This window comes from Zeugodacus cucurbitae, chromosome 4 (genome assembly GCF_028554725.1).
Source record: "Zeugodacus cucurbitae isolate PBARC_wt_2022May chromosome 4, idZeuCucr1.2, whole genome shotgun sequence".
Taxonomy (NCBI): Eukaryota; Metazoa; Arthropoda; class Insecta; order Diptera; family Tephritidae; genus Zeugodacus; species Zeugodacus cucurbitae.
The window spans coordinates 827330-855222 of NC_071669.1; the positions used below are offsets into that span (position 1 = coordinate 827330).

Below are 27893 nucleotides of genomic sequence, written 5' to 3' on the forward strand. Positions count from 1 at the left end.
AACACCAAACAAGTTGCAACACAATTGGGCAAACACCAAGTTTCGGCTGCAAGACACCAAAGTTGCTGGCCACAGTGCAGAAGACCAATCGCGCACAACACGAAGACAGTCTGCGGCAGTCGAGCGAAGTGAACAGACGTGTTAAGCGGAATGCGCACAAACGTGGCGGTCCAAGCGCAAGCAACTTGAACGGTCTGTGGCAACACAAATAACGAGTGAAATTCAGCCGAGTTATTCGGAGTGATCGATTTACGAAAAATAAACGAGCGTTACAGTTAAATAAAATACTACATGAATTGAGTTGTTAAATAAATGTGTTAACTAATCAAAAAATATAACATTTAATAAATCAAGAGAAGTGTGCGTTGTACAATTGCGCCTGTGTCGTACTGCATGTTTGCAACCGATGCAACGGCAGACTGTGTGTGCGCGCACCAACAGTTGGGCATGCTCCCTCGAGTGGGACGGTCGTTAGTCGGCTGCCAGAACGAGAACCTAAGTGAAAAGTCAACGACTAGCGCGCGTGTGCAAGTGCCAAATGAAAATGTGTGCGAAACCGCGCGGCATGCCATAAAGAAGAAAGTGACTAGCGGCCAGACGGTTGAAACGACGAAGCTCAAGATGACGTTCGCGATAAATGTGGTTCCGCGTCGCGGCGCATGGAGACGCTCCGTATGGCCCATGACCTTGCTGTGCTGCTGTTTCATAATAGTCAATTCGCCAGCAAATGGGCTGAACTATGTCGACGACGATACGACCGCTGAGTTGAACACGCAAGCCGGGGCTCGAGCGATGGGTCTGTATGGGGCACGCGAACCGCGTTTCGGCGACCGTTTACTGCCGCTGCGCAAAAAGACCGGTGCGATAGTAAATGTGGCGGCGCCCAGCCAAAGGCAAGTGAATAGTATTTTGAGTAAAAGTAATTATGTGGTCAGTTACGCGAGTGCCAATACAAATAACGCGGCCGCAAGTGGGAAAGTTGTGGCGCGTGCCACAAACTCAAACGCCTCTGCTGAAGTGAATGTATCGCGTAATAACAGGGTCGGCGTGACAAGCGATGTGAGTGTTAGTGTTGAACCCAAAACTGATTTGTATACAATGGAGGTCAATCATGCTGATTATACAGATCCTCCAATGAATGTGCAACGACGTGGCAAGCAGTTGAGTCGACGTGAGGACACCAATATCGGTGGTCTGTTGTTAGACTCTACCACTTTCAGTAGTAAAGACACGAACATTTCGAAAGCTGATCGTCTGGTGGTCATGTCCACCGAGTTCTTTGTGGTCCCAACAAGCACACCTCTGCCACACAACGCGCACACATCGGGGACGCCAGCACGCACAGGCGCTAAGGCTGCAGTTCTGCCCGACTATATACAACCACCTCCTGCGGGTGCACCTACTGCTGGACCACGTTCGGTCTTAATTGTGGCGCCGCGTCCCGCCAATTCCTCGAATGCAGCGAACGCCATCAGCGCGGGTTTGCCCCCGTCCATCGTGCCCACTCATCTGCCATTCACAGGTCTGCGCAAGGAGCCCTGGGTGGTGCCCGTACTGGTGTTGGCCGCTCTCACCATGTTAATGATGACCGCCTTTGAGATTTTCGTGTTATTCAAGGCGTGGCGTACGTCACCTTCGCGTCGTCATCTGTTTCTCGGTCAGATGCTACTGTTGGGTCTCTTTGCTTGTGCAGGACTGGGTGCTGTGTTAACAGCGCAGCCGTCACTGCTCAGCTGTGGCACCATACGTTTCGGTGTGGGTGTTGCTTATGCACTCGTCTTTGCCGCGCTGCTGGTCAAGTGCGTTTTCCTCATCAGTCTCAATGGCGGCGTGTATCTGCCTGCACCCTACCAAGGTTTACTGCTGCTCTTCGCCGTGCTCATACAAGTGGCCATAGGCACACAGTGGCTACTCACACAGCCCCCTGAGATTTATACGCAAAGTGTTCCGATACTGGGTAACAGTCTGCTGGGTCCTACCGTAGCTTCTAGCAGCGCCACATCCGCGGCACATACTTTCGCTGCCCTCTTTCAATCGCACAATTCCGCACCCACCAACGGCCCTGCCGCAGCAGCGATCGGCTCCAGTCTCGGCTCAGATCTATATGCGCGTATCACTGCTGCCGGTACGATGCTGATACCGCTATGTAAAACACAATTTTCGGAGTTGCTCTTCTCGCTCATCTACATCGTTTTCCTGATTGTGTTCGTCGCCGTGTTGGCCATCAAATCGCGCGGCATACGCGACAATTATCGCGAGGCCACCTACATTGGACTGGCCATCGGCGGCGCTATACCCATTTGGTTGGGCTGGATGCTGTGCGGCCTGGCGGTGGCAGACCGCCATAAGGACGCCTGTATCGCTTTCGGACTGATAGCGACATCGGCCACTGTTTTCCTAGTTATGTTCATGCCGAAGGGCAGACAACTGGCTGCCATGGGCAAGGAGGGCCTGTACGTGGAGGATCGTGAGGAGCAGTTCAGCTCTCTGAGTCGCGCTGGCTCCGGTTACTCACCCTCATTCTTCCACTTTAAGCCCATCAAGTACGGAGTAATGGGTGGAGGTATGCAGAATTCAGCAACAAATACTGGGAACGGCGCCAGCATGAAGCACTGCTCGAATGGACTGGGCGGAGGAGGAGGAGGTGAGTGCAACGTTCAGCAATATACTTTATATCTTAATTTAAGTTATGAGTTTTGGGTGCGATTCATCACTGCAGTTTGTGGGTTTTTGGAAACAAAAACCGATTTTTGTAAGCCGATTAAGACTTAAGAAGTCGGAATTTCAGCAGAAAACTTTAAAAGCTTCATTCCTTGAGTTAGGTTTTCCCAAGAGTAGCTAAGGGAGAGGGTCCCTCATATAGAGTGTTAGTTCCATGATTCTTGATGAGCATATAAGATAGTTAAGCAGTATCCGACTTCGGGAACCATTTACTCAAACGCCACGCTATTTGGTATTATCATGCAATTCGTTTGAGTTTTCTAGATATAAGTACAGTAAAGTGAAAATGAAAGTGCGAGTAAATCTTTATTCGCCAAATCGTATGTAAATCGCATTAGCGGAAAGAGATTTTGCTGAACAATGCTTTCTCGCAAGTGGCACGTACTCAGCGCAAAGCAACCAGCCTATGTGTAAACAACAATTTTCGATTTTAAGACGACTGAAAGCAAAAAGTTAATGCAAATGCACAACAAAACTCTAAATATAATCAAGCAATAACAACAATAGCAAAACAAAGCGCTTGCAAATTGCTTGTTGAATTTTGCTTTGCTTCCCCTTTGGCCTAACTGCAGCTCAGCTTAATTCCGCTGACGCTTGCATTATTCATTCAAATCCGTAGCGCACATGGAAAACATGTCACTCACATGTTGAGTCTACGTCACAGCGTAGCGTCAGGCGCCTCGTCAAATGAAAGATTTTGCTGTCGGCAAGACGGAAAGTCAGTAGGCAGCGAGAGCAAGCGCTTGTAGCGACCAACAAAAGTAGCAACAAATGTGTTTGTATGTAAGCGCACGCATGCGCTTTAGAAACATGTGTCTTTGGTACACAACGCTGCGTTGCTGCTGTCTTGTACTGCCGCGTTGCCAGCGCAACCAAGCATGGCATGCCAAGCGGTAAATGCCTGCACACACTCGTACATTTGTACGTCTACTCAGAGCAGATTGTAATTTGAATGCGTGCGTGCGTTGCCTGAAAATGTGCGCTTTTCCGCATTTTAAAGAGTTTTCCCACTCCATACACACACACACGCCCATGCACGCTCCAATGAGGCTCACTGCCTTTGACAAACGTCGCTAAGACTCCTACACCACCGCACGCTAGCTATTTATGTATCTCGCATGCTTTGGTCGCATGCAAAGCGCGTCATTTCAATTCCAAACACAGAGTGTACCCCGCTCCTCACTTTCCTTTCCATCCACTTGGCTTGGCGTGCGTACAAATGCGCCAAGACACTTGCGCATGCGCGGTTACCTTTAATTATAATAAATGAAAGTAGATACATGTGGCCACATAGGAAAATGATTTATTTTGTTCCACGCGTATTTCACTTGCGTTTTGTGTGCGCAAACATGACAGCTGTCATGTTGTTGATAGTTTTTGAATGTTTTCAGTTTTCACATCTCGCTAAACCCACTTTTTTCGTGCGTTTCTTTTTTAAGCTTCAAATAAATAGAAATTTGAAATTCTGCTTATTTTATCAACGTTCTACATTCATCTTAAGTTGTTTTTGTGTGCAAGATATACAGCTTTGCTGTTGCTTTGTCTTGTTGTTATCGCCAACTGCACGCCTAAGCTCGCTTAATGAGCCGCAGACACGTATGCATATCAGCAGTATGTAGCTTTGCTTGTTTTCTTGTATTCTTGTATGGAGCGGTGATTTACATATTCTCCTCGCCGAGATTGTGCAAATAAATAAAAGATGGAGCTTAAGATTTGCTTTGCGCGCTTGTTTGCTGTCTTATTATCTGATTAATTCTTGCTCAAACGGCGATCGCTTTTGTTCTTCTTAAGTGCTTCGTAGACATATCTGTTTTTATTAAGAATCTGCTCGTTTATTGAAAGTAAGACTTTAAGTACTTTTCAGGGATAATATTTTCTATAGTTTCACAAAATATTGCTTAAAAAAGAAATGGAAATTGTACTGTCTAAAGAATAAAAAAATAAGAGAGAGAGAGAGAGAGAGAGATAAAAATGAAACACTATAAAAGTTTAATCTGAAAACTCTGTAATAGCTGAGAAGTGTTTCTATAATAGAGAAACCGTTTTTAAAGTTGCCTACATTTCGGAGCAATGATAAAAACTGTGATCTCCATGATCGAAATTCAGGTATTATGGGAAATATTTTAATAAGAGATGATCCTGTCAGAGTATGCAATGTGTCACAAGTTCATTTGTGGCTGCTAAAAAACCTATAAACGTGTATTTAATAGTGTAGACCTCCTGAAAGTATGCTTACAATGCGATGCCAAAAGAGCGGATTAGTCAAACTACAGTAATTTTCTCTGGAAACCGTGTGTAGATGTGATAACTCTGTGCTCTCTTTTAACAGTAATTTGAGAAAATAAAGCTCAGTATATAATTGAGCCAGATCAGATAAGTTATTTTCTTCTGAGAACACAAGGTGTCCGAATATGTTGGATTAAATTTTTTGACAATGATGTAGAGATGAGATAAAAACTCTACCCAATGAGAGAAAATCATCTATCGTTTTATTACCGATTTAGCTTTGCCATCTTCTAGAAGTACACTCTGATAACTAAGAGTCTAAAAGTAAGATAACTTGAGCGGTCTTAAGAAATATAAATGCTCCAATGTCTACAACAATCTTGTTGCACACGATTTCAATTCCAACAGTGTAGCTGGCGCTAAGCAATTTCACAGTTTTTGATTTATTGCTTTAGCCTCTTGAGTTGAATTGACTTGGTGACCTTGAAGGGAAAATGTTGCAACAAATCAAAACAAAAAAAATATGCCGTTATGAATCGCTAACATTGATTTATGTTGAAATAAGTTTGGAACAAAAGGCTTAAACAATGCAACGCGCTTATATCTGGCAACAACAATCGGCAGCAGCGTTGCATCTTCGCTGCCAAATTAACCATTAATTTCTATTCAACCATTAACTTCAAATTCAACTACAGCTAGAGTTAGAGCTAGAGCTCAGCCTAGAGTGAAACACTTGGCGTGGCAGCATGGCGTGGCGCCTGTGAAAGTGAAAACTGCATTGGTACGCTCGCTACGCTTCGCTACAGCCAAGAATTCGTGTAGTCTGCACGAAGCCAATAGTTTAATTGAAAATGCCAAGAGATACCTAAGAAATCATTCGCATTCATTGACCCACATTTCACGCCTCAATAAGGAGGAATTTCGAAAATTGCACGCTTTGTCAGAAATGAATTGAAAACCGAAAAGAAAAAGGGTGTAAAGCGTTACTTCTGCGCTCCGTCAAGTTTATTGATTATGTTTTCGATTTTATTGCTTTAGATATGTTTCGCTGCCACAATGCCGTGACGCACGCAGACACCATAACAACAACAACATTACAGCTTTCTGATTTGCACGCTAATCTCATGGAACTTTTCAATTCACAATTCCCCACAGACAATGAACAATGCACAGCAAAATATCTCACATTCATACATACAGACAATCGTTTTTTGGCTGCTCATGTGTGAGTTAATGATATTATTTGTTGTTGTGCTCGCGTTTTTATGTTGAAATCGTGCCAATGTTTTGTTTTCAAACAAAGAATGTGACAAATCGTTAGAGCTGAGCGCACTTTCTTTTGTTTCTTCGCTAAAAATATGAAGCGAGTCTATTTTGAGCGCAGCTCGGCGCAATTAACTGTAATTTTATTGACGTCTAAATCAAGTCAACTTTTCTTTAGTTTCGGTTTAATCACTAGGAGACTCATGTCTGTAAGTGTTCCGAGACTTTAGACGAAAATCATCGACTTAGAGATTTGTAAAAGCTAGGCGCATGGTGTTCATCTCGAAATAAAAGATTGCAATAATCAAAAGAGACCTAATACTGTGCTTGACCTAAGACACTGCTATTAGGTCTACAACTTTGCTTCCGCCGTTTTCCAATAGATGTCGCTAGGGTCAAGCACTGGTCGATTAAATCGTTTTACATCGATCTGGGACATTTGTGTCAACATTAACACAACAAAATATTTGTAGAGATCTGTTTGCATCCCAAACTTATTCTCAACTGATAATATCACCTTTTTGAGCCGAATTCTCGACATTTGCGGGAAATTTTAATTCCAAGAAAAGTGCGGCTGAGGCTCATAGACATTTGTAATCGTTTTTATACAAAAAACAACTTAAATTTACAACAAAAAAAAAAACGGCGGAAGCAAAGTCGTAGGCCTAATATAAAACAATTTTATTGACCAAAGTTTTCAAGCTCTATTTAATAAGACGAAGCAAAGCTTTGCTTTATCATGTAGTACCTGTGAAAAACCAACACCTTACCTCATCTGATTCTATTCTTCGACATCGAAGCATAAATGAAACAAACTTCGAATAAGAAACTTCGACCAAAGAGCCCGACTCAGCTCGTCAAGGTTACATAATTGTTTATATATTTGATTATTTAGTAAATTGCTAAATTAAAAACAGTTATAACTTAATTAACGCAAAATAAAACACACCTTGACACACACACACAGTTTTGAAAGCCAAGCATAAATCATTTAACTTTCATAAAAGATAATTTCGGTGTGGAATTATGAAAATAAATTTGAGATTTCGACAAATCTTCAAAGCAAATTAATAGCAGGCAATTTACGTTGTGAATCAGTTAAGTTTGCAATTTGAAGAAATAATAAGCTGTGGCGAGTTTGTTGCGTTTTCCCAACAACAACAACAACAAGTAGGAAATTGCTTGCTCTCTTTGCAACTCCTTTTAGTTCGTAAATGTATGAAATGTTTTTGTTGTTGCCATTTTTTTCTATTAATTTTTTCGCGGTTTAATTAATGTTTTCCTTTTTTGGCATTTTCACAGTTACTTCAGTAGTTCGCATGTGTGTATGTGTGTTTATGTGTTGCCAAATTGCTTGCAATATTTGACCGTGCAACCACAGACAATCAACCGCAAATGATGCTCTTATATAACTCTATTAAATGCTCATATTTTTCACTTATGGCCTTTCTGAAAGCAAACATTAAAGAAAAATATACATATAAACGCAGCAACAACAACAACAACAAAGCGGGAGACGCTACATAACTGATTGTGAGCGGCTTTTAATGAACTCTCGCGTTGCTTGTATAGTTTTTGTAATTTTTGATGTTTGTTTATTTGCTTTTTGTTGTTGTTGTTTCGTGGCTTTTTGGCTTGCGGCGAATGTAGTGTTTGCTTTGTATTTGTTTTTGTTCTTCTGGTGCGGACCTTAGCGTTTATGCGCTAAATAGCACAACAATTAACACTTAATTGTGCTGCAAGCTCCCTCAGCACTGGAGGCACACTTTGAAATTCCACAAATTAAAAAATAAATATAATAAAAGTATTATTATAATTTTTGTTGTTGTTTTTTGTTTCCGTATTTTCTTTTGAATTCTCATATTTGTTAGATAAGTAACCAACTGCTTTGGTTTGCTTTTGCACTTGTGTCATTTCTTTATAGTTGTTGTTGTTCACGCTAGAAATTGTGCGTTTGCGCATGCGCAGCCGTAAGAGTTCATTATTTGGTGACTTGCTGTCTTACAAATCGTCGCAATAAATGTTTTGTCCGAATCTGTGGCTTTTGTCTGAAGTTTACTGTTATTTGTTACATTTTTGTTGTAATTACATTGAGTCACATGTGTATAGTAATTACATAATCTGATTTTAAAAGAGTTTCAATGGAAATAATATGCGGAAATGCCGGCTGAAGGAAGATATAGAGACTTTGAGGGTCGTTTCCAGGAGCCATCAAAATTTTGAAGCCTTCATTATAATTTCAACAACTAACACAACGCTAAAATAAATTGAAATAAATTCGTCAAGTATATTCTTAAAGTGGTTTAAATTTCCATAAACCGAAGCAAGACTTCTTTGCTCTCGAAAAAAATCAAATTTTAAAAGGAAGCCTTACATATAGTGTCGCCTTTGGCTTTGCATTAAGTTTTTTACGCTTTACGTCATAAATCATTTACGGTGGACATTAAGGGACAGCTAATGGGAAAAACATACAAACACACACACAAACATCGGTGAGCTGCAATTGCAGTTACATAACCGTTTTTATGCTCAGTGCTTTACAGTCGGGCAAATAACTTTGCATTTCCAGCAAAAACTCCAAATCGTTTCTCATACTTATTTTCACACTTGGAAATTAAGCCAACCGCGGTAGTGAAACAGCACAGCACAGCGTGGCAATGGCGAAGAGCAGCAAAACAAGCAAAGCAAAAACCATTGAAAAGCGTAAAGTGTTGCGCGCCGTGAATTTGTAGTCAGTGAAGTGCAGCGCAACAGGAAGACATTTCGAATGCATTTTCTGCGCACTGATGCAGTGAAACGGTAAAATGTGGCCGCTGGCACTTACGCAATTTTCGAAAACTGAAAACTGAAAACCAAAGACTCCACACACACGAACTGACGAGCCGTACAACATGCTCGGAGGCAGCCAAGTGCACTTAAGCGCATGCGCATGAGCCATTGTGACACAAGACAAACAATAGACTGAATTACGAGCAGGTGGGCCGGTGGGCTGGTGGGCGTTCAACTCAAAGATATGCGCTTTAAGCTGCCAGGCTGCCATGCTGCCATTATAGCTCATTTGAGCATGCAGACATGACAGTTATGGCGGTTTTACTTTCTGTAAGACAGTTATTGCTCGCTACAAAAAATTATGATTATTTACGAGCAAACAAAAGCGACGTAATAATACATATAAATAATAATAATAATTTTGTTGTGCAGACTTGAAGTGCATACAAAATATGATGTGCAGTAAAGCGTTGTAGACGTACAACAACAACAACAACTGGTGGAAATTATTATTATTAATTGTAATACATTTCTTTGTGCTTTGTTGCAATAACAGCAACATTCTACGGAGATTGATGTGAAATTGAAGCTTTCATCTGCTGAGACAGAGAGATATATAGACAGAACTCTATTCAGTTCTAAAGCAAAAACTTCGCTTTGGAATTGAAATTTGTCGAATTATTGATAATAAACCCGTTTTGCAACAAAAAAATATTTTTCGCAATATATAAATTTATAATATCAAAATAAATTGTTTTCCTACCTTATTTGATTGAGGGGTTAGAGAGAATCGTTTTTCGTCTGAAAGAAAGAGTTTAAGTTATTAGATATATTATATAATTGCATGAAAACATTAGAGTTTTATATAAATACTAGAAATCTACTTCAGCGTAACTACTGAACTTATTTTTTAGCGCAATATTTCCTCCTCTCAGACGCTTTCCAGCTTCTAAACACCTTTTTTTACATACAATTCTGCTTCTTTTCGTTTTTTGTACCATGCGACAATTAGAGGTGAAAGCAAGATTTTGTGAGATTGAATTTCTGTTCATACTCACCCTGTAGAAAGTTTTAGTACATGAGTGTCTCTCATGCCTACGCAACTAATTGATGGACATTATTCTTATTTGTAGAATGGTTAATGACATTAGAAGCTCCACCTATCTTGAGTATAGAAGAGTCAAATAATTAGTTTTTAAATAAAAAAATACCCAATCAGTTTATTAACTCCCTATTGTCCTACTGGGTCCATAATTGTGCGGCATTATTGTCAAGTATGTAACGAAAGAACGCCATGCAGATAAGTGAGAAAACATGGTCGTTGAACTAGTTAAAATTGCTGTTGCATGCAGCACTACAACAATAGCGACAACATTGTTGTCGATCGCGATAAACATTTGTACCGACAATGAAAATTTTTTAAATAATTATATTAAAAAAAGTAGGAAAACGAAAAGAAAAAATATATGGAAGCGTTATGGAAAATGAATAAGAAAAGTGAACTTGCTCGAATGTGACAGGAGAGCAAGAGAATAAAGTTTTTTGAATCTATTTTGAATGCACTTGTTTGTGCACTTGTTGAAACAGAAGTGGTGATGACAAATATGGCAAATATACTATATAGATTTGTATATATGCATCATAAATAGAACCAAAGAAAGAATATCCAAACTAAAACCGCAGTTTCATCAACATTTTTCATTAACCGTTGGAGAAGTACATGACGAAGCCAATGAAAAATTAAGAAAAAAGTGCTGGGCGCCTAGAATTCTACTCCAAACTGCTCAATTCAACACATTTTCGGCAAAGCTACCATATTCTCTACAAAAATTTCCAAACCAACTGTTATCTCAGATGGTCTTACATTACCGACCCTGTATATATTATACTATATATGCTAGCCATATGCGTTTACCTACAAACATGTGGTTTACTCCTTATAGTCTGAGTGCCGCTCCTCGTTCGCATAGCGAATCAATAAACCGCTTTGCGTGCGGATGCATTTCATTGCGACTGCGTGGGCGCCGACTTTCATTGAGCCCATCAAATTTGACAGCGCGCTTTCAACACATACGCTTTGTCTCCCTAATCAATTTTTTTTTGTGGCGCGACTTAAGCTGCTTACAACACTCCACACACACCTCGCCACTTTGAGGACCTAAGCTCGTGGTTTACCCATAAATTCATCCAATGACAGCTTCTTATCAAGCGAGCGAGATCTGTAGCCGACACTTTGGGTTGAAATTCATATTTTTTTCAACAATTATAAACATAACCGTGCGTACAACTCTGAAGCGCGTGTGTGGCATAACGGTCGCAGGCAAAAGGGAAAAAAAGTATTTAATATTTTCGCGTGATATGCTTGTTTGGCATGGAAAATCATAAGTCTCATTTGAAAGTATGAAAATAAAAAAATAATTAAACCGCGCGCACGCATTGTTGTTTGGCAGGCGATTGCGTGTTGAATTTTTTATTATGATTTTTAAAAACCATTATTGTTGGTTCATTTTTTGAGGTTATTAAAAATTGTATAACATTTTTTAATCTGCTAATACGCTCAAGCAGCGGTTTATGCCCACACCGCGTTCGTTGGTTTTCGCAATTGCATATTGTTCGTCGTAATGTCTTGTATTACATAAGCCTCAGCGCATTACGCGACTTAACAAAGAATCTTACATAACCTCTTTGAACTTAAACATTTTTAATTCTTGATACGCGCGCTGCAAGCATGAACTTTGACCTCACCGGCAGTCAGCAGTGATAAGAAATATTGCACAACTCTATGAAAGCTTGTTTATTCGAGGTTGTTTAACAATAATCCAGGGTGATTCCCGCCAATGGGGTTCCCAGACTGTGATTTTCCACACAGATTTGAGTCTGAGGGCGCAAAAAGTACCGATTACTGCGCAACACTATTTCAGTCATCTAACTATGCTTCTCGGGACGATTAGCTACGTCAGACCTCAATCCAGATCTCAGTGACCCCGACTATGCTGTTCTCTAAACAATTCCCTAATTACATTTTGAGATTCCATTGTCTTGTTCTTCCGAGCTTCCTCGGCGTTTTTATATAGATAAGAATTCACATACACTACTCTCCATTCTTTCATGCATTCTTCAACTTGAGCTCCGTCTACAGGCCGCAAAACATGCGAATGGTCCATTTAAACTGTCAAATATTGACAAAACGTTGCTGGCACAGGCAGCTCAGATATGTCAAATTGCGTATATTTTTCAGGTTTAAGTGGAAGGAATGCCTGAATTGACATTGCGGACATTTTACTTGCAACAATTCGCAACTTGCAACAATGTAAAATGCCTTTGCATTTAGATGGTACAAAAATGCGAATGAAATGATGGAAAACAACAAATATAAATAAAAAAATTTATAAAAATAAAAAAATACATATTTTTTGTCTCAAATAGTCTCGATTGTTTGACTGATTGCCACAAGTTGTCAATTGTTGCACAGAGGTGAGCTCCTTGCACAGCCAGCGTCGTCACCACTGACCAAGTAGCCTGCAATCGCGCTCCGCCAAGCGAACTGGATAACCTGCCATTGTGCAACAAACGCGAAAACGAAAGCGACACACAACAACATACATACATGCAACATATTGCTGCACATGTAACATACAGTACACGTTTGTGTGAGCTGCTGGACGCGGCTGCAACGAGTGCACGGCCCGGAGCAGTACAACTGTCTTCGGCTTGCCGGCGGCGGAAGTTGTTGTGCATGTCTTGCAGATCGCAGCAGCCGCGTACTACCACATACGCGCTCCGTGTTCCATGTTGGTGCTGTTGTTGCAGTTATTTGTTGTAATATGGTCGCAGCATCGATCGTTTTGTTGGCGCATTTTTTGCTTCATTTTATTTACAAGAACTTAGTCCGCATGTAAAGACGGCAGTTGGCGCTGTCGCCTTTGCAAAACGTAATTCAAGTTGAAGTCGTTGTTGTTGTTGTTCCCTGTTAACCTTGAACTCTTTTGAAGTGATTTCGCTGTTCACTTTGACTTTTGCACACTTTTTCACTCGCCGCTGCACTGCTTGCATAATTGTTGTTGTTGACGTGTTATTGTAGCATCTATGGGACGCATACAACTTGCAGAACCGCTTGCTCAATCACCACGAAGTCCGGCCGCCTATCTGTGGACGTCAGTCAGTCACTCAATTCTTGAATAGCAGTTCGTCTGGTCCATTGTTACTGTCGTTTTTACTCGTTGTCTCAATGCACGCGTATATTACTCACTATAATCATCAGCATGTCATCAGCGGGCAATAGCATTCACCATTATCACCTTCAGCGATTTCATCGGCTTCATTGTCAGTGCCACAGTGCAGCACTTGTTGTTCCGTCCGACAGCGTTCCCCGCCTCAGCTCAGCTCAGCTCGACTCGTCTTGATATCAATAATTTTTGATGTACTCCCTTAAGGACTTACCGCATACACTTTAAACACTATAAACACCATAAACACCATAAACACTTAAGAGTTCATTCGCTTTAATTATACGCTTTAATTTCGTATGATTATGGGGCGTTGTGGCGTGCACGGCCACGGCGAGCTCTTGAGCACCGCCTCGTGCATACTTATGTCTGCTTATGAGCTGAAGTCGGTGTGGATCTGTGTGTCGGTGTATGGCTGCATGTTGATTTTTATAAATACTCACGTTTGGTGAATTCGTTTTGTTTATGTTTTTTTCTCTACTTTTTATTCGGTTCGCACCTAATGGGCGCGCAGTCGGTCGGACGTGCCTCGCTTTGCTCTGTGGCGTTAATTTTATTTCCAGCAAAGTGTTCGTTTAGCGCTAAATATGCGGATGAGCTCTGGATGCAAATGAGCAGCAACACCAAAGCTTTTGTTTGGCTTGAGCTCGGCGTTGGGGAGGGCAGAAGAAAAATAAAGCACTCATTGTTTGGAAATTGAATTATGATAAACCGGTTTGCGGAAGGTGCTGAGTTACTTTTCTTTTAATATTTGGTTTGGAAATGGTTAAAACGGTGCTTTTATTGGTAAGGCACTGAGTTGCCTGGTGCACCTGTTGGAAATCGATTCAGAACTAATGTGATTATTGATGAAGAATTCGGCATACATTTCGTTGTAAGTAAAGATATTGGGGTCCATTTAAAGACATAACATTTTTGGATCATCTCCAGATCTATAATGCAACCTCATTTCGATCGAGCGAAAAAGACTCCAATCTATTATCGATGTAATGTACTTGAGTTCAAAGCGGCTACCAAAAGCTAAAAAGGATTCTGCTGCGACTTGGAAACCCTGTTGATAGGGCCCGCAGTACCAAATATTTCCGTTGGCCCGTCTAGTGCATAGATATACCATCAAAGAAAGGTGAATGGTTTGTCTATATTTCTTTGTTATACACATCTCTTAAATTCTTAGTTGAGCTTTATGTCGACCTTCGCTTCCTATTCAATCAATGTTTCACAAGCTCATGACCTCCAGACGCGAACTCTCAGGTTCATAACCGCTTAATAGTCGCTTAACTGTGAAACTCTATGCCAATTAAAATAACTCACTTTGGAAAAGTATCAAATTCGCTATAAATAACTGCAGTCGGTGGAAGAAATCCCTCAATATCACGTATCAATCAAATTAAGCAAGAAAAATCTTAATCACCGGAGCTGAAAGGCGCACCATAGCCAACATATACGGTTACATATAAGCTAAGAAGCACACGTGCTGCCAATTCGTACGAAAGTGTTGTTGTTATGGTTTAGCCGGTTGACTGTTGCCAGCAAAACGCAGCTCATAAGAGCACACATGTGTTGTGTGGATCGACTAAGTGGCAGGAAACTTAATACTTGCACTAACTTACTGCAACAGCAACAACAACGAAAAAACCGCAGCGTAAATACACAAACACACCTATGGACAGGCAGCGGGAAAAATTCACAAAATGAAATTGAAAACGCGGCCAATAGCGGTGGTTGGTGCGCATAGCGGCGGCCTGGCAATCAGCGGTGGTGGCAGCGGAGAACGGCAATCGTGGCTCTTCGGCGAACAGGTTACACCGGCTGCCAGTGACGTCTCATGCGCGGCGCTGCCGCCCAGCTACAGCTGCGTTTGCGGCGCGCACAATGTGGTTCGACCGATGGCCGAGATGAGCCAGCAAAGCGTCTGCTCGACCAGACGGCCGACAATGTCATGGGCGCATGCGCAGCATCGAGTAACTAGTAAGTGGTCGATGCGCTCATCGCATCGTAGCGGCCGATGGTTGGAATTAATGAATGAACAAATGCGCTGAATGACGAAATAAAACGGCAGTTGGCGACGGGCAGCGCAGCAAACTAAAAATAAATTAATTCAACAACTTGTTGTCTTCGATGATGTTGTTGTTGTTGTTGCAGTGCAGTGGTTGTTTTTCTATGCTGCGGTTGCGTGTCGGTGTTTAAACTTGATTTATTAGTTTATGATTGCCGATTGATAAATTGAATTCTAAGCGTTGCCACAGAAGACACGGGCCGTTGCGCGGTTGCAAGTTGCAGCATCTACTCGAGACCGGCGTGTGTGCCAGTGAGGGAATGAATTCTCGAGTTGATGTTGATGTTGCTGATGAGGAAGAGGATATTGTCGCCGTTCAATTGGTCGCAGTGCCGTTCGCAGCGCCGCAATGTGGCTTCGAACCGTCAATCATGGCACTGCTGGCAAACATGTTGCCTTCGTTGGCTGGCCGACGCATGTGTGCGATCGCCAATCAATACAACCGGTTGGGTGCCTGCGCGCCTTACCGCCTCAGTCGCCTCTCAGCTGCCGTGAACCGGTCGCGGATGCCGGCTCATCGATCTGCCGCGAACGATTTCAATTGCAATTGCAACACCGTTGCAGCTCTAGCGGAAGACAACAACAGCTACAACAATGCTAAACAAACAATAACGACATTTATGTCATTGTCTAATTAAACGCAGCGACCGCGGATTAACAGTGTTTATATTCACAGACTCGATTTCATGACTTCGGCGCTTGCCAATCATCAACGGTTGTTGTTGTTGTCATATGAGTAGTTTGCATTGCCATAACGGATGTGTGAATGCGCGAGGGGGTCGAAAGAGCCGCTGCAGTTGGTGCTGTTGTTGCTTGCATTTCGGCGTATTTGTTTTGATCTGTTCATTCGTGGTGACCAAACGCCGTTGTGTGCTTAACAAATCTAACGGTACTTTTGTCTATATTATTCACGGTTTTTATTGCATTTTCATTTATGACTGCAACCAAATTTCGTAAATGGGCTTTGGGCCAAGTTCGCGTCCAATTACCTAATGGCTGTGGTAATGAAGTGTTGTTATGTGATCGCATCAGTGATTATTTAAGTGTTTGTTATTACATAAAATAATTTTTTTTTTTTTAAACAAACATTAAGAAACTGATAAGCGAACCGAACTGCAAGATTAACTCATCCTCCGATTAATGTTTCTTTTTGTTAAACTTGAGCTTGAGCACTAGAAATATATACGAGTGATGATTCCGGAAATTCACATATGCAGTAAGAACTTAGGCCTATTGGATCCTCTCCCTACTATCTTACCACAATCTAGTCCTAGAATATTAATAAAGCACAACAATGAGGAAAGGAGGAAACGTTTCTCCAATATTCTATTGAAAATATAAAAAGAGTTTGGTAGAAGATTGGAGCTCGGTGGTGCGCCGAACACTCACACGAGCGATTCTCAAACTGCCTTTTACTCATAGCGAATACTTTAAGAAGTTCTGAAGCACAACAACTGTTTACTGTTACAATAAAGTAAGCCGTAAAAAATCGATAAAGAATCTCTAATTAAGAATATTTTTGACGATTAAGAGCCCAAATAAAAGTTAAAGCAAACAAAGTCGTAAAAAGTCATTCTAAACATAGAAATCGGTCAACCAAAACAGTTAAGAAAAACAAAAAAACAGTTATACCGAGTAGCGTTCGGCTTTATCACAACACTTATACTGTTATACTTCAATATCTGTACACAAATCACCGTTATATTCGCAGTGAATTAGGAAAAATACTTTTACAACCATTAAGTTATTTCCAATGAAGATAAGATCGTTGAATAATCGCTACTGTGGCGGTTGTTGTTGCTTTCATTTCGCTATTATTGGAGCAGACCCTGAGGCCCGCAAGCTGTATGCTCCTTACCTTGTCTTCTTCTACACATATCTACCGCTCGCTGGCCATATATTAAACTCCAACTATTTATTCGTCACTCTTTCGCTTTGCTATTGTTGTTGGACCCTGCTATAGTTTTTGTTTTATACAAAGATCGGCTTTACCGCTGATGCAAAAGCAATGACGATCCAAATGCAGCTCGCGTGTTTGGCAATAAAGATGTTAAATACACGCAGCCCGCCGAGCGCGCCGATCGCCGACTGCCGTTTATAGCTCCACTGCTCTTTGTATAAGCGCATCAGCTGTTACTTCAACTATTGCTGTTGTTTCTGCTTATTGTGATGCATGCTGATCGATCGCATGCAAATACACGAGAGCGTCAGTGGCGTTTGGCCGTCCATCGATTGGTGTGGCGATCGCTCTGCTGGCACCGATGCGCTTCGTTGGCTGGAGAAATTTTTATGCGCTGGCAATGGCCACCCATCCGTTCGGTGTACTCGTACACCAAGCAACGACTTATCTATGCGCAACTGGGTTAATTTGCTCTGAATTTTCCAAATAATTACCATTTATTGATGGCATGCAGCAGTAAATAAAGAAACGATTTGCTAGCTTCGATGTTGATAAAAAAATTTGAAGCGGTTCCAATAGACTCGTGTCTTTGATGAAGTCAGGCGAACTGATTATGCATTTGTTGAATATATTTGAGATCCACATGGCTCTATACTCATGAAGAAGGCTTGAAGTAGTGAACAAGTAGCTATATTAGTGTAGGATCAAGAACTGTGCCAGTCAATAAAGAAAAGTGACAAAGAAGGTAAAGAAGACACTTCTTGAACTATCAGTCTCATGACAATATATGTATCATACAGTAATACAAAAGGTTTGATTTCCCAAATACACTCAGCTATTTTCCATTATATTCTTGATTTAAATAAATAATTCCTTAAAACTCCCACGAGTTCTGTTACTCTAAACAAGTATATGAGAATCATTACCTCATTTTTGGTTTTTAGAATAATAATGACAACAACAACAGCGGCAAAACAATAAATTTTAAATAACAAGCAACCGAGCGGCGATGACATTGCTAATTATGCCGCGAACTGCAACAAAAATATCAACAATGAGGCGAGGGAAAAAATTGGAAAGAAGACCAAAAGAGTGGCTCCGAAAGAGAAAAAACACAAGAAGTAAATACAATTGTCCTTGACAATGAACTCTAGTGATGCTATGGTTATTACCAGCAGTGACGGTCAAGTACGGCAAAAAGCGAAAACAACAACAACACCAACTACAATATGATACTTGTTTAAAGTTCGAGTAAAAATAAAATGGAATAAATGAAATTAACTTTGTCATGCCATACTCGCGTAACGTGAGACCACAACCGAGATATATCGCACGTTACCACACGTTTTGGCTGCCACCAACACTCCTTCAGCTTGGCAGTGCGCTCCTCGCCGCCGCAACATCGCAGCATTAATCTGAAGAGTTCGATAAAGGCGGTTTGCTCATTTCATTTTCTGTTTTCTTTATTAAGTGCTTACGAGCACATTTACCTGGCACTGGAATTCCCAATGAGAAATAATTATAATAACAGGCAAATAAGCTGTCAACCAGCGCCAGCATGCCGTGCAGGGTTGCCGCGTTGTTTATAATATTGTTTTTTTTTTATTTAATTATTTCGTATGCTTTATGGGCCTGCGCCAGCTGGGGATTGGCTGATTTTTTTAGCAACGCATAAAAATAATTTCTGGGGATTTTAAGAGCATAAAAATATTTCGGCCCATGAAACACATTTTTGTTTAATTTTTTAAGCTTTTCGGAACCTTCAGTTGTATTTCTTATATTCAGCTGAGTAAACATTGTAGTTTTTCACACACTCACACGCGCTTTTTGTCAATGGTTTGTTCAAGTATTTCTGTGCTTTTGTTTCTGATTGCTTTCGTAGTGATTTTGATTTCAAAGTGGTTTTACTGTGAGTTCTGAAGGGTTTATTTTGTATAGTTTGAAGTGAATAGTTGGATAAATTTAGATTTTAGTTTGTATACAATTGATGTAAAGGGGTCCAAAATCGTTAATTGTGATTGAAATGCCTTAAGTTTTGTATTTTATCGCCGCAAACCGAGTACTTTTGTATTCCAAATTTGAGGTTTGTGAGTTGTCCCAACAACGCCCACACCCACTGTGCTAGTTGTATCAAATTGAAGTACAGCAAACCCAAAAAAAAAATGCACAAACCACAAAATTAAAGCTAAAAACTAAGTAAAAAGGGAGCTTTAGTCACGTTCAATTAGGACGGGCGACGGCAGTCGAAAATGAACTGCAGTCATTCTACTCCTTCGCCTGCTGATGGCAAATGACATTATTTTGTTGTTGTTCTGCCCTCTTAAATTATTTTGTTAGACCAAAGACGAGTAAAAAAACACAAGAAAGTACTAACTTTGTCTGCGGGCGCTGTTCTCAGTAGATTGCAAGAAACAGAGAGAAATGACGACGATCGCAACGGCAACAGCAACTCGGATGGCTACAACGACCTTAAAGCGTGGCCAATTAGCTGAGTTGCTGATGTTGCAGCTATGATAGTTCGGCTAGCACGAAAATCTCTTAGGAAAAATCGCAAACAAGGGTACGAGCAAGAGAAGCACGATGAATAGTGACAGTGTGCTTGAGACGGCGGTGGTGTGTGTTGAGATCACTTGCTTTGCTTTTATACAAAAAAATCGGGTTCACTAACAATGAAGCGTTCTGCTGAAGGTGATCTCGAACATTTCAAATAAGGAAACTCGAGCGTCCCCTAAAAGAAGAAAGGAGACAACTGAAGGAGTACCGCATTTCAATCATACAATCATTGCCAATTCTTCCTTTTATTTATATATCAGCAATGACATTGTTGTTGATTTGTCATATGCAAATAATGGTAAATTCCTTGATAAAGATTTGCTTCGGTTTTTTTTTCTGGCTTACTCTGACCACCCACGCCCAACAAACATTTCAAATTACAAAATAATTGCAACATCACTCTTCTTCGCGGACGGAAAAAAGCCAAAAAGCATGAAAACAACGGTCGCGCCGCATGCTTCGCTGCAGTTGAAGCGCTTTTGACTAGAACGTTCGCTTCTGGACGCCTTTCTGTTTGAGTGCTCTTGTTGTTGCCACAAAATTGCACTTCAAATTGTTTTTCAAGCAGCAGCAATTTTCAAATTGCCATTATTCGAAAGAATTTCGCTTTGCCATTTGTTGTTGTATACCGGTTGTTGTTGTTGCGCTTTTGCTATGCAAATTGTTGTGAGTGCATGGCAACTCATTGTTTGGCTGTTAATTTCCTCCTTTCACCCACACAAACAAGCACACACACACAGAGGGACCAAGGCGTCCGAAGGCGTCCAGTCGCCGCTCAATTGTCAAACTCCCACTCACCGGCATTGAAATAGTCGAAAATTGCCCATTTCTGCCCTGAGGAAGACCAGCACACGGCTCAGCGTTGGACAGCGTGACGAAACCAGCGACATCAGCAGCATTGCGCCGGCGGCGACGTCGGCCGCAGCCAGGCAGAGTGGTCGGTCAACCTGTCCGAGTGACTTTGACTTTGATGTTCTGGCTGATTTGTTACAAGCTAGTTGCAGAGCCGTTGTTGCCTGGTGACAGGCCTTGTACTTGTAGTTTGTGCAGCAGCTCACTTTTCTTCCTGCTGTCTCCTGCAAGCTTCCCCTCCTCCAACTCTCTTGAGTTGTTGGATTTTCGCAACGATTTCCATGAAAATGTTTTATGTCATGTTGTTGATGTTCTTCGACTCTTGATGATGTTGTAGTCGTGTATCTTTTGTAGTTCAATGGCGTTGCTGTTGATTTTGTAGTTTTTGTTGTTGTTGTTGTATTCTCGTATTTGCTGTTAGTTGTCACTGCTGACGTTTTGTAGACAGCGACAACTGCTCCAACTGACAGCTACAATTACACGTGCACGCGAAGAGCGTTGACCACTGCGACGGACAATCGGACAGACTGGCCGACACTCAAGCGGTAGATCAACGATTGTTGGTTTTTGCAATGGATATTTGTATAACTACTTTTAGCAAAGCGTCGTGTAATTATTTGTTCAGCTTTAAACAATTGGGAACAAAAATTGAAGAGACTGCAAAACTTGGACAAAAAAAGTCGAGGAAGTCTATTCTTGAAATACGTGGGTCGCAGGTTATTTTAAACTTGCCTAAGAAAAATGCTAGCCAAAGATATTTGCTTCAACCTTGAAGAAAGCACCAAGCTGATACTTATATCCACAGAATCGAACCAGGAACTCCACAAATTTCGTGAATAATTTCGAATGGTCTCTGTATGGATTTATATGGACTTCTAGCCTACTGACTTCAGTCAAGTTTATTTGACAATGGCTTTCAATTTACAAAAAAAAAAATGTTTTTTGATGAAGAAACACCGCAGTGAGCTCTTAAAATCTAGTACACTAGTTGTTTAGAAACCATGGAACCCCTGTTAAAGCTCAAACGATTTAAATATTGTCTTATGATTGCAAGAGCTTCGAGCTTTACCGGAATTTCGTTTAAAATTTAGCTCACAATACTTCGTGTGCATTTTCATTGCTTTTTTTCTGTTCGTATTTTTTCTTTTCACTTCGATCGTGTTTTGATCGGCCGAAGTGGTGCGTGCTCATGTGTCAAGTTTGCTGTCCAACTCTACTGTTATGTCATTGAATTACACGTTTCTCTGCACCCATACGAATTCCATAAGCATTTTTGACCCACAAAATGTAAAGCTGGTTTTCCGCACTGACATAACGAATTACAAACGCTAACGAATGCAGCAAATGCAACCGACAAACAATTTGTGGCATATGCGCGAAACGGAATGAAGCAATCAAAATAAAAGCGGCCGAGGCAGCAGCGTGCAACATTGAGCATTGAGTGCTGGAAAAACTAGTTCGCGCACAAAATACAACAAATAAAATACAAAAACAACACATGTGGGTACTCAATGTGTGTGAGTATGTATATTAGTATTTGTTGTTTGTGTGTGTAAGCGCCGTGGCACATGTGGCAAGTATGTATGTTGTATGTGTGTCGCGCGGTCAGCAGGCCGACGGCGTTGGATTTTCATTTTCTGACACATAATTCCACATTCGCCAGCGCAATCAACGGTGCGGCTGCAGGCGTGTTGCATGAAAATGCACAATGGAAAGCGAAGAATTGCCAGAGAATTTCGTTATGCGGTAGCATTGGCATTAGCGGCGCTTAAATGCAATGACACACACACTGGCATGCCTTCATACATTTGTGTATGTGTGTGTGTGTGTGTGGCAAGCAGTGTTGACTGGAAAATGTCTGCAGAAAACTGTGCTTAATTGCATTCGCTGCTTGTGAGGCTTGTGGTGGGTAGTCAAACGGCAATGCCAGCCAGTCAGCATGAAGTGAGTAAGCCTGTATGTGTGTGTTTGTGAGTGTGTCGGCGCTTGCATGCCGCAAAAAGGTGCTAATGACGGCTTGCATCAAAGCAGCAACAAATGCGAAAAAAATAGTGAATTTCAGCGAAAAGTGGCAGTGTGGCAACTGCAATGCTTGCAACAGCAAAGCCTACAGCAGCAATGTTCTTAAGCGTGTCTACATCGGCTGAGCACACGCTTTAGTGCGATATGTGAACTCAGTGAGTATATATGATTACTTCAGGCACACACTCAAGCGCTTGCTTACTTGTATGTGTATGTATGTGTGTGTGTTGGCGGCCAATAAATGTGCCATTAACACAATTTAATGTAAATTACAAAATTTCACTGCGTTGGCCTTTGGCATTTTGCACAGCGCCGACAATGACATCTGCGCACCGCCAACAACAACAAGAAAGGCAATTATGTATTTACAGCATTGCTGTAGGCGCCTAATTGGCAACTGTTGCCGCCGCTATTAGTACAAGTCATTATTTGGTCATAACAATTACCACACGCCGCAAAAGGCAAGGCGAAGGCGAAGGTAAGCTGAGTCGAGGTGAGCAGTAAGGTGTTGAGTTTATGCGTAAACAGTTTTTGGGAAAATTAAAAACTCATTTTCATTGCAAACACATGTGCATATAATTACGAAAAGCATAAACACTCAGATATGAGCACACACATATGACCCAAATAAATTGCCGCCATTTAAATGGAATTAAGTGGCAAGGGAGACATAATGAGCGCATTGAGGTTAGTGCGAGTGGAGAGATGCAGATGCTTGCAAGTTGAGTTGAAATATAATAAAGCAATAAGTTGGAGAGTAAAATATATTTTCGATCTCTAATTTTTTTTAGCGGCTTTTGGAGTTGGGTTTGCCAGTCTTTTAGCCAATAGTGGAATATTCTTCTCTTTTCGATGAACTTGTTTGAATTGCCTAAAAATTATTGAAAATTTTTTTAACATTTGAACAATTTCTAAATTGAAAGCACAGTTAGACTCACACAAAATTATGCACAACTACCGAGTTGAGTAGACACTTAAGATTTTTCCCACCGAGTCTCAAAACTCTTTGGCGCCACAATACAAGTTTCAAATAAATATTTAATAAAATCATAAATCAGCATTAAGCGATCGGAGCGATTGGCTGCTACAAGCTTAAGAGCTACACTTAAATTGAGGAAGTGCAGAAGAAGCAGCTTTGAATTCTTTTGTTTTAGATTTTGAGAGATTATTTTTATGAACACAGCTGAACTACAAAGATTAATGGTCGTGAGCTGATTAAATTATGTTATGAAAAAAAAAGAAGCTTTACCCAGCTACTGCCAATGTTAATGTACATATAATAATTAAGCAAACGGTTGCTTGATTAACAAGCGTATGAGAAGTGTTGAGGAGATGCTTGGTAGCTGTCGATTATGGCGCGCCTAAATGTTAGTATGTACTCTTACTGTTTAGAATTCGCTTAATTATCGTGATCAATAATAACATATTTTTTGTGGGTCAAAAAGAAAGTGGCCGTTATTCCTCAGCCACTGCACTGTCTCTTAGAAAAAAATTTAACACTTTTACCCACTTTCCCATATCGGCAGCCATCACAAATGCCATTTGACACTGTCAATCGCACCATTAATCTTCGTCAACCTTCGCTCAGTCGGCCGCGGTCCATTTAACGCAAAAGTCCATAAACTCTTGCATTTTACGGCGAGCAATTAGTGCGCGCTCCCATTTGTCGAAGCTTGTTAGCACTTTCCTCCTCCTCCAAGCATACTCGTAAACTGATTTCTATTAAGCGCAAACAAATAAATAACTAATTGATCGGCGCTGGGCTATAATCGAGAACAAACAAAAGGCAAACATTTGATGAGCTTCATTCACTTTTCCCGTGTGCTGGAATGGCAACAACAAAGACGGTCAGCGTGGCAGTGGGTCTGCGACTGTCCCGCACCATTAACCTAATTCCCCGAGCTGCTCAGCAAGCGCCGATTTCACTGCCATATCTTTTAATTACAATAACAGCGCGCAGGCGCTCATCCGCGGGGCACAGCAGCGCGCTGCCAGAGTGCTAAAGTGGGTCCAACAACGCCAGTTAACACATTGCTTAAGTGGCTGTTTAGCCTAAAGAATTAGTTGACTTTGGCAAGCTGTTGAGTGCTTGTTGAGCTGCAACATTTAATTAAAATCAAATTATGTTCTTGTCTTAATCTCATTCTGTTTGCGCTTTGCTACTTGAAATTCCGCTGGCCACTACTGCATGGCGGTTGTGCAATCAAAAGACTTAAGCAACGAACTCGAGTGGCGTGCTTCGTACTAAGTGCGGCCTGCGAAGCGCACGTGCCAACTTTGTTGTGAGAATTGTTGAAGAATGTGTCAAATGCTGGACATTTGTGAAGTAAGGCTTGACCTTAGCGCAGAAGCGGCGTATTAAAGGCCTGAACTTGTATTGAGAAAAGTACGCTTAAGCAATAAAAAACTATAATTAATTGTTATTTTATAATTTCATAATTATTTCAATTTGCATTTACAAGCAGCTAAATTAAAAATACAACAACAATATGCATTAGATTTATCACTTCCTATTTATGACAGCTGAAGCGGCACAAACGATTGAGAGGTCCCACAATATTTTAGTGTTTATCTACTGCCTGTTAGCCAATTCTTAATGGCATCGCTTGAGATATTAAGATAAACAACAAAAAGCAAAAACAAAAAGCTGTTAATTAAGAATTTAATAAAAAAAAAAACGCTACAAACTGCTGTGATGTGTCTACTCGCCAATTATTATTATTATTTCGTACGCATATTTTTAAGTAATTATTTTTATAAAATCATTAGGCATTTATCATCGCATTTGTAAATTCATCATCATCATTTTTTATTTCATTTTTTTCTCCAACAATTTCATGCACACATCACCCATTTTGCCAACAATACCAACACCACCATCATCAACCAATAACCCATACAATCATTGCTCACTGGTTTCATGTGCACCACACCAACAACAAAAAAAAACATAAAATCATGTAACTTTAATTAAAATGACATATGTCAATTGACAAAAACAAAAAAAAAAAAAACGAAAAACGGTTGTGATCATCAATAAAAAAAAATCATTATAATTACTAAACGGAAACTCATTAAATTTATTAATTGAAAATCATCAACAAACACGGCAATTTCGAAAACAAACACTCATGATCATAAATGCATGCAATATAAAAAAAAAACACTTTCATTTTTAATTAATTTGGCTTTTATCACTACCACGTGGTTAACACAAACCGCAAACAAATAAAAAATAAAAACAAAAATAATTTTCATAAAAACAAAATTTGTACATAAATCTCCACTACATTTCCTACACCAAAAAAACAAAAAAAAAACACACCACATCAATCACTCAATCAATCAAATTGTGTATAAATATTTATGTTTGTGTGTTTGTTTATATTTCCATATGTTTTTGTAACAACAACCACCACCACACCCCGCAAATTTGCTTTGGTTGATTGGTCGCGCGCGTCTACCCACCACAAAATATATATAATTACAACTACAAAACAAACTATAAATAAATTATTAAAAAAAAACAAAAACAAAAACAAAAAATGGTGTTTGTTGTGACGGTGTCATTGCGTTGGAATTTTTATGTTTTTTCATATGGTGTTTGCCAAAAATATCTATAAATATATGGTGTATAAAATTACAATATGACAAAAAAATCAACAACAACCACAATAACCCGAATGCTTTGGTGCGCTCGTTACATACATCGTAAATAAAAAAAAAATAAAAATAAAATTATAAATAAACCAAATGAAAAACGCTTTTGCGCGCGCAACGTGCAGATCGCGTTGCCTTGGTCACCGCTGCCCCACCGAGCTATACACGTATGTATCACTATTTTCCAGCACACTTATCAGCGCACCCGTTTTGTTTCTATCCACAACCCCCACCACCACCACCGCCACCACCAATTCCACCGCCAACGTTAACACAATTGCCCTCACCGCCGACACTCAAGCAATTGGGCAACTCCCTGTCGTCAATGACACAAGCACATATCGCACAGACACTCCGGTATCCAGGTAAGGTTTGTATTGAATGCTTCAACATATATGTATACATCAATCTATCTATCAGCTATTCAATACACACATAGACGCTTATATGATTGTACGAAACTTTATAAAATGCTTATTTCTGTTGGTTTAACTGCATGAATATGAATGAGAAAAGAAGAGATTGTAAAGGAATCCTAAAGAGAACCAAAAAAAATATATGTGATCAGTGTTACGGCTCCTGATCTCACGTAATTTCAGCAACTGAAGTAGTCCAATCACTCCATCTCTCTTGAACTCTTTCTATAACTCTTCACTTTCTAAGCTAATACTAAATGAGACCCTAAGTGACACTTGCTGCAAGGGTCAGTTTCTTAACCTAACCTAACCAAACCTTTTCAAATACTTTAGTCGAAACCTCTAATCATATTATTATTTAAAAAAAATTCAAAGACCTTCTAAGTATCTCCACTGATTCCACTTTTACTTTATACCAAAACACTTCCACAGATTTTCATAGCTTTCCAAAATTTATAAGCATTAAAATCTGAGAAATTCTTTCTGTACTTCTCACACCGCCTCTATATAAATCTCTCCCTCTGACTTCCATAATAAATATCCTGCTCACACTTTCACTCCAAATGTCACTCTAATAACACCACTTTTGTTTGTGCTCTCTCATTCACTCGACAGGTTTATTTATACGACCCGATGAGACCAATCTTTACACGACGCTGGAACCAACACTAAGCAGCAACCCGAACGTGTACTTCCAACGCGGCGGTGCTGTGCATCCAGGCATGATGTACTAGGGATAACCAACGAATTCCATGCGGAAGCTTAAAAATTCACCGAGACGCGAGTGAATTAAGGAGACGACATTGGCTGCTGGCAGAGGTGACGAAAGAGCCGCGCCACAGTCGAGCACTGAGCAACTCAAAGTATAAAAGTATAACTTAATGCAATACGAAACGCTAAGCTAAGTTATAAACTGCAAACAAAATTATTTTTTTTTATTAAACTTAGAAATTAGACATATGAGAATCCATTTTTGTAGCTCTTAAGTCCAAACGTCTAAGTTGTAAGAACTCCAAGTGCACATTTGCTCCCAGGGAGTGTATTTAGCATAAGAACCACAACACTACACGTATTACTTAAGTTAAGTTGTACTTAAGCACTTAAGCACGTAAGCAAAGTAACGAGGAACAAACGTTAATGAGGAAGCGAAAACGCTACGAAAATAAAGTAATAAAAAACAAAAAACTTGGTTCGCAAAGACTCAAACTGTATTTCATAAGCGACCACAC

The 27893-nt window shown here is 40.5% G+C and overlaps 1 protein-coding gene across 4 annotated transcripts; it reads left to right on the top strand.

Moving 5' to 3' along the window:
* The first annotated feature begins 81 nt into the window (after window positions 1-81).
* LOC105214689 (uncharacterized) lies at window positions 82-27893 on the top strand. Of its 4 annotated transcripts, none has more exons than XM_011188368.3 (3): window positions 84-2644; window positions 26374-26618; window positions 27280-27893. In XM_011188368.3, the coding sequence occupies exons 1-3, from the start codon at window positions 394-396 to the stop codon at window positions 27334-27336; spliced, it is 2553 nt and encodes an 850-aa protein (XP_011186670.1). In that variant the 5' UTR covers window positions 84-393; the 3' UTR covers window positions 27337-27893. The 4 variants fall into 4 exon arrangements, with proteins under 4 accessions (XP_011186832.1, XP_011186670.1, XP_011186588.1 ...); XM_011188286.3 differs by having other exon boundaries at window positions 85-2644; window positions 26374-26613; XM_011188456.3 differs by having other exon boundaries at window positions 85-2644; window positions 26437-26613.

Coding starts and splice junctions, on each gene's coding strand:
- LOC105214689 (XM_011188286.3), top strand. CDS start 394: ATGTTTGCAACCGATGCAACGGCAGACTGTGTGTGCGCGCACCAACAG. Junction 2,645..26,373: donor ACTGGGCGGAGGAGGAGGAG/GTGAGTGCAACG, acceptor CGCAACGTGCAG/ATCGCGTTGCCTTGGTCACC. Junction 26,614..27,279: donor ACAGACACTCCGGTATCCAG/GTAAGGTTTGTA, acceptor TTCACTCGACAG/GTTTATTTATACGACCCGAT.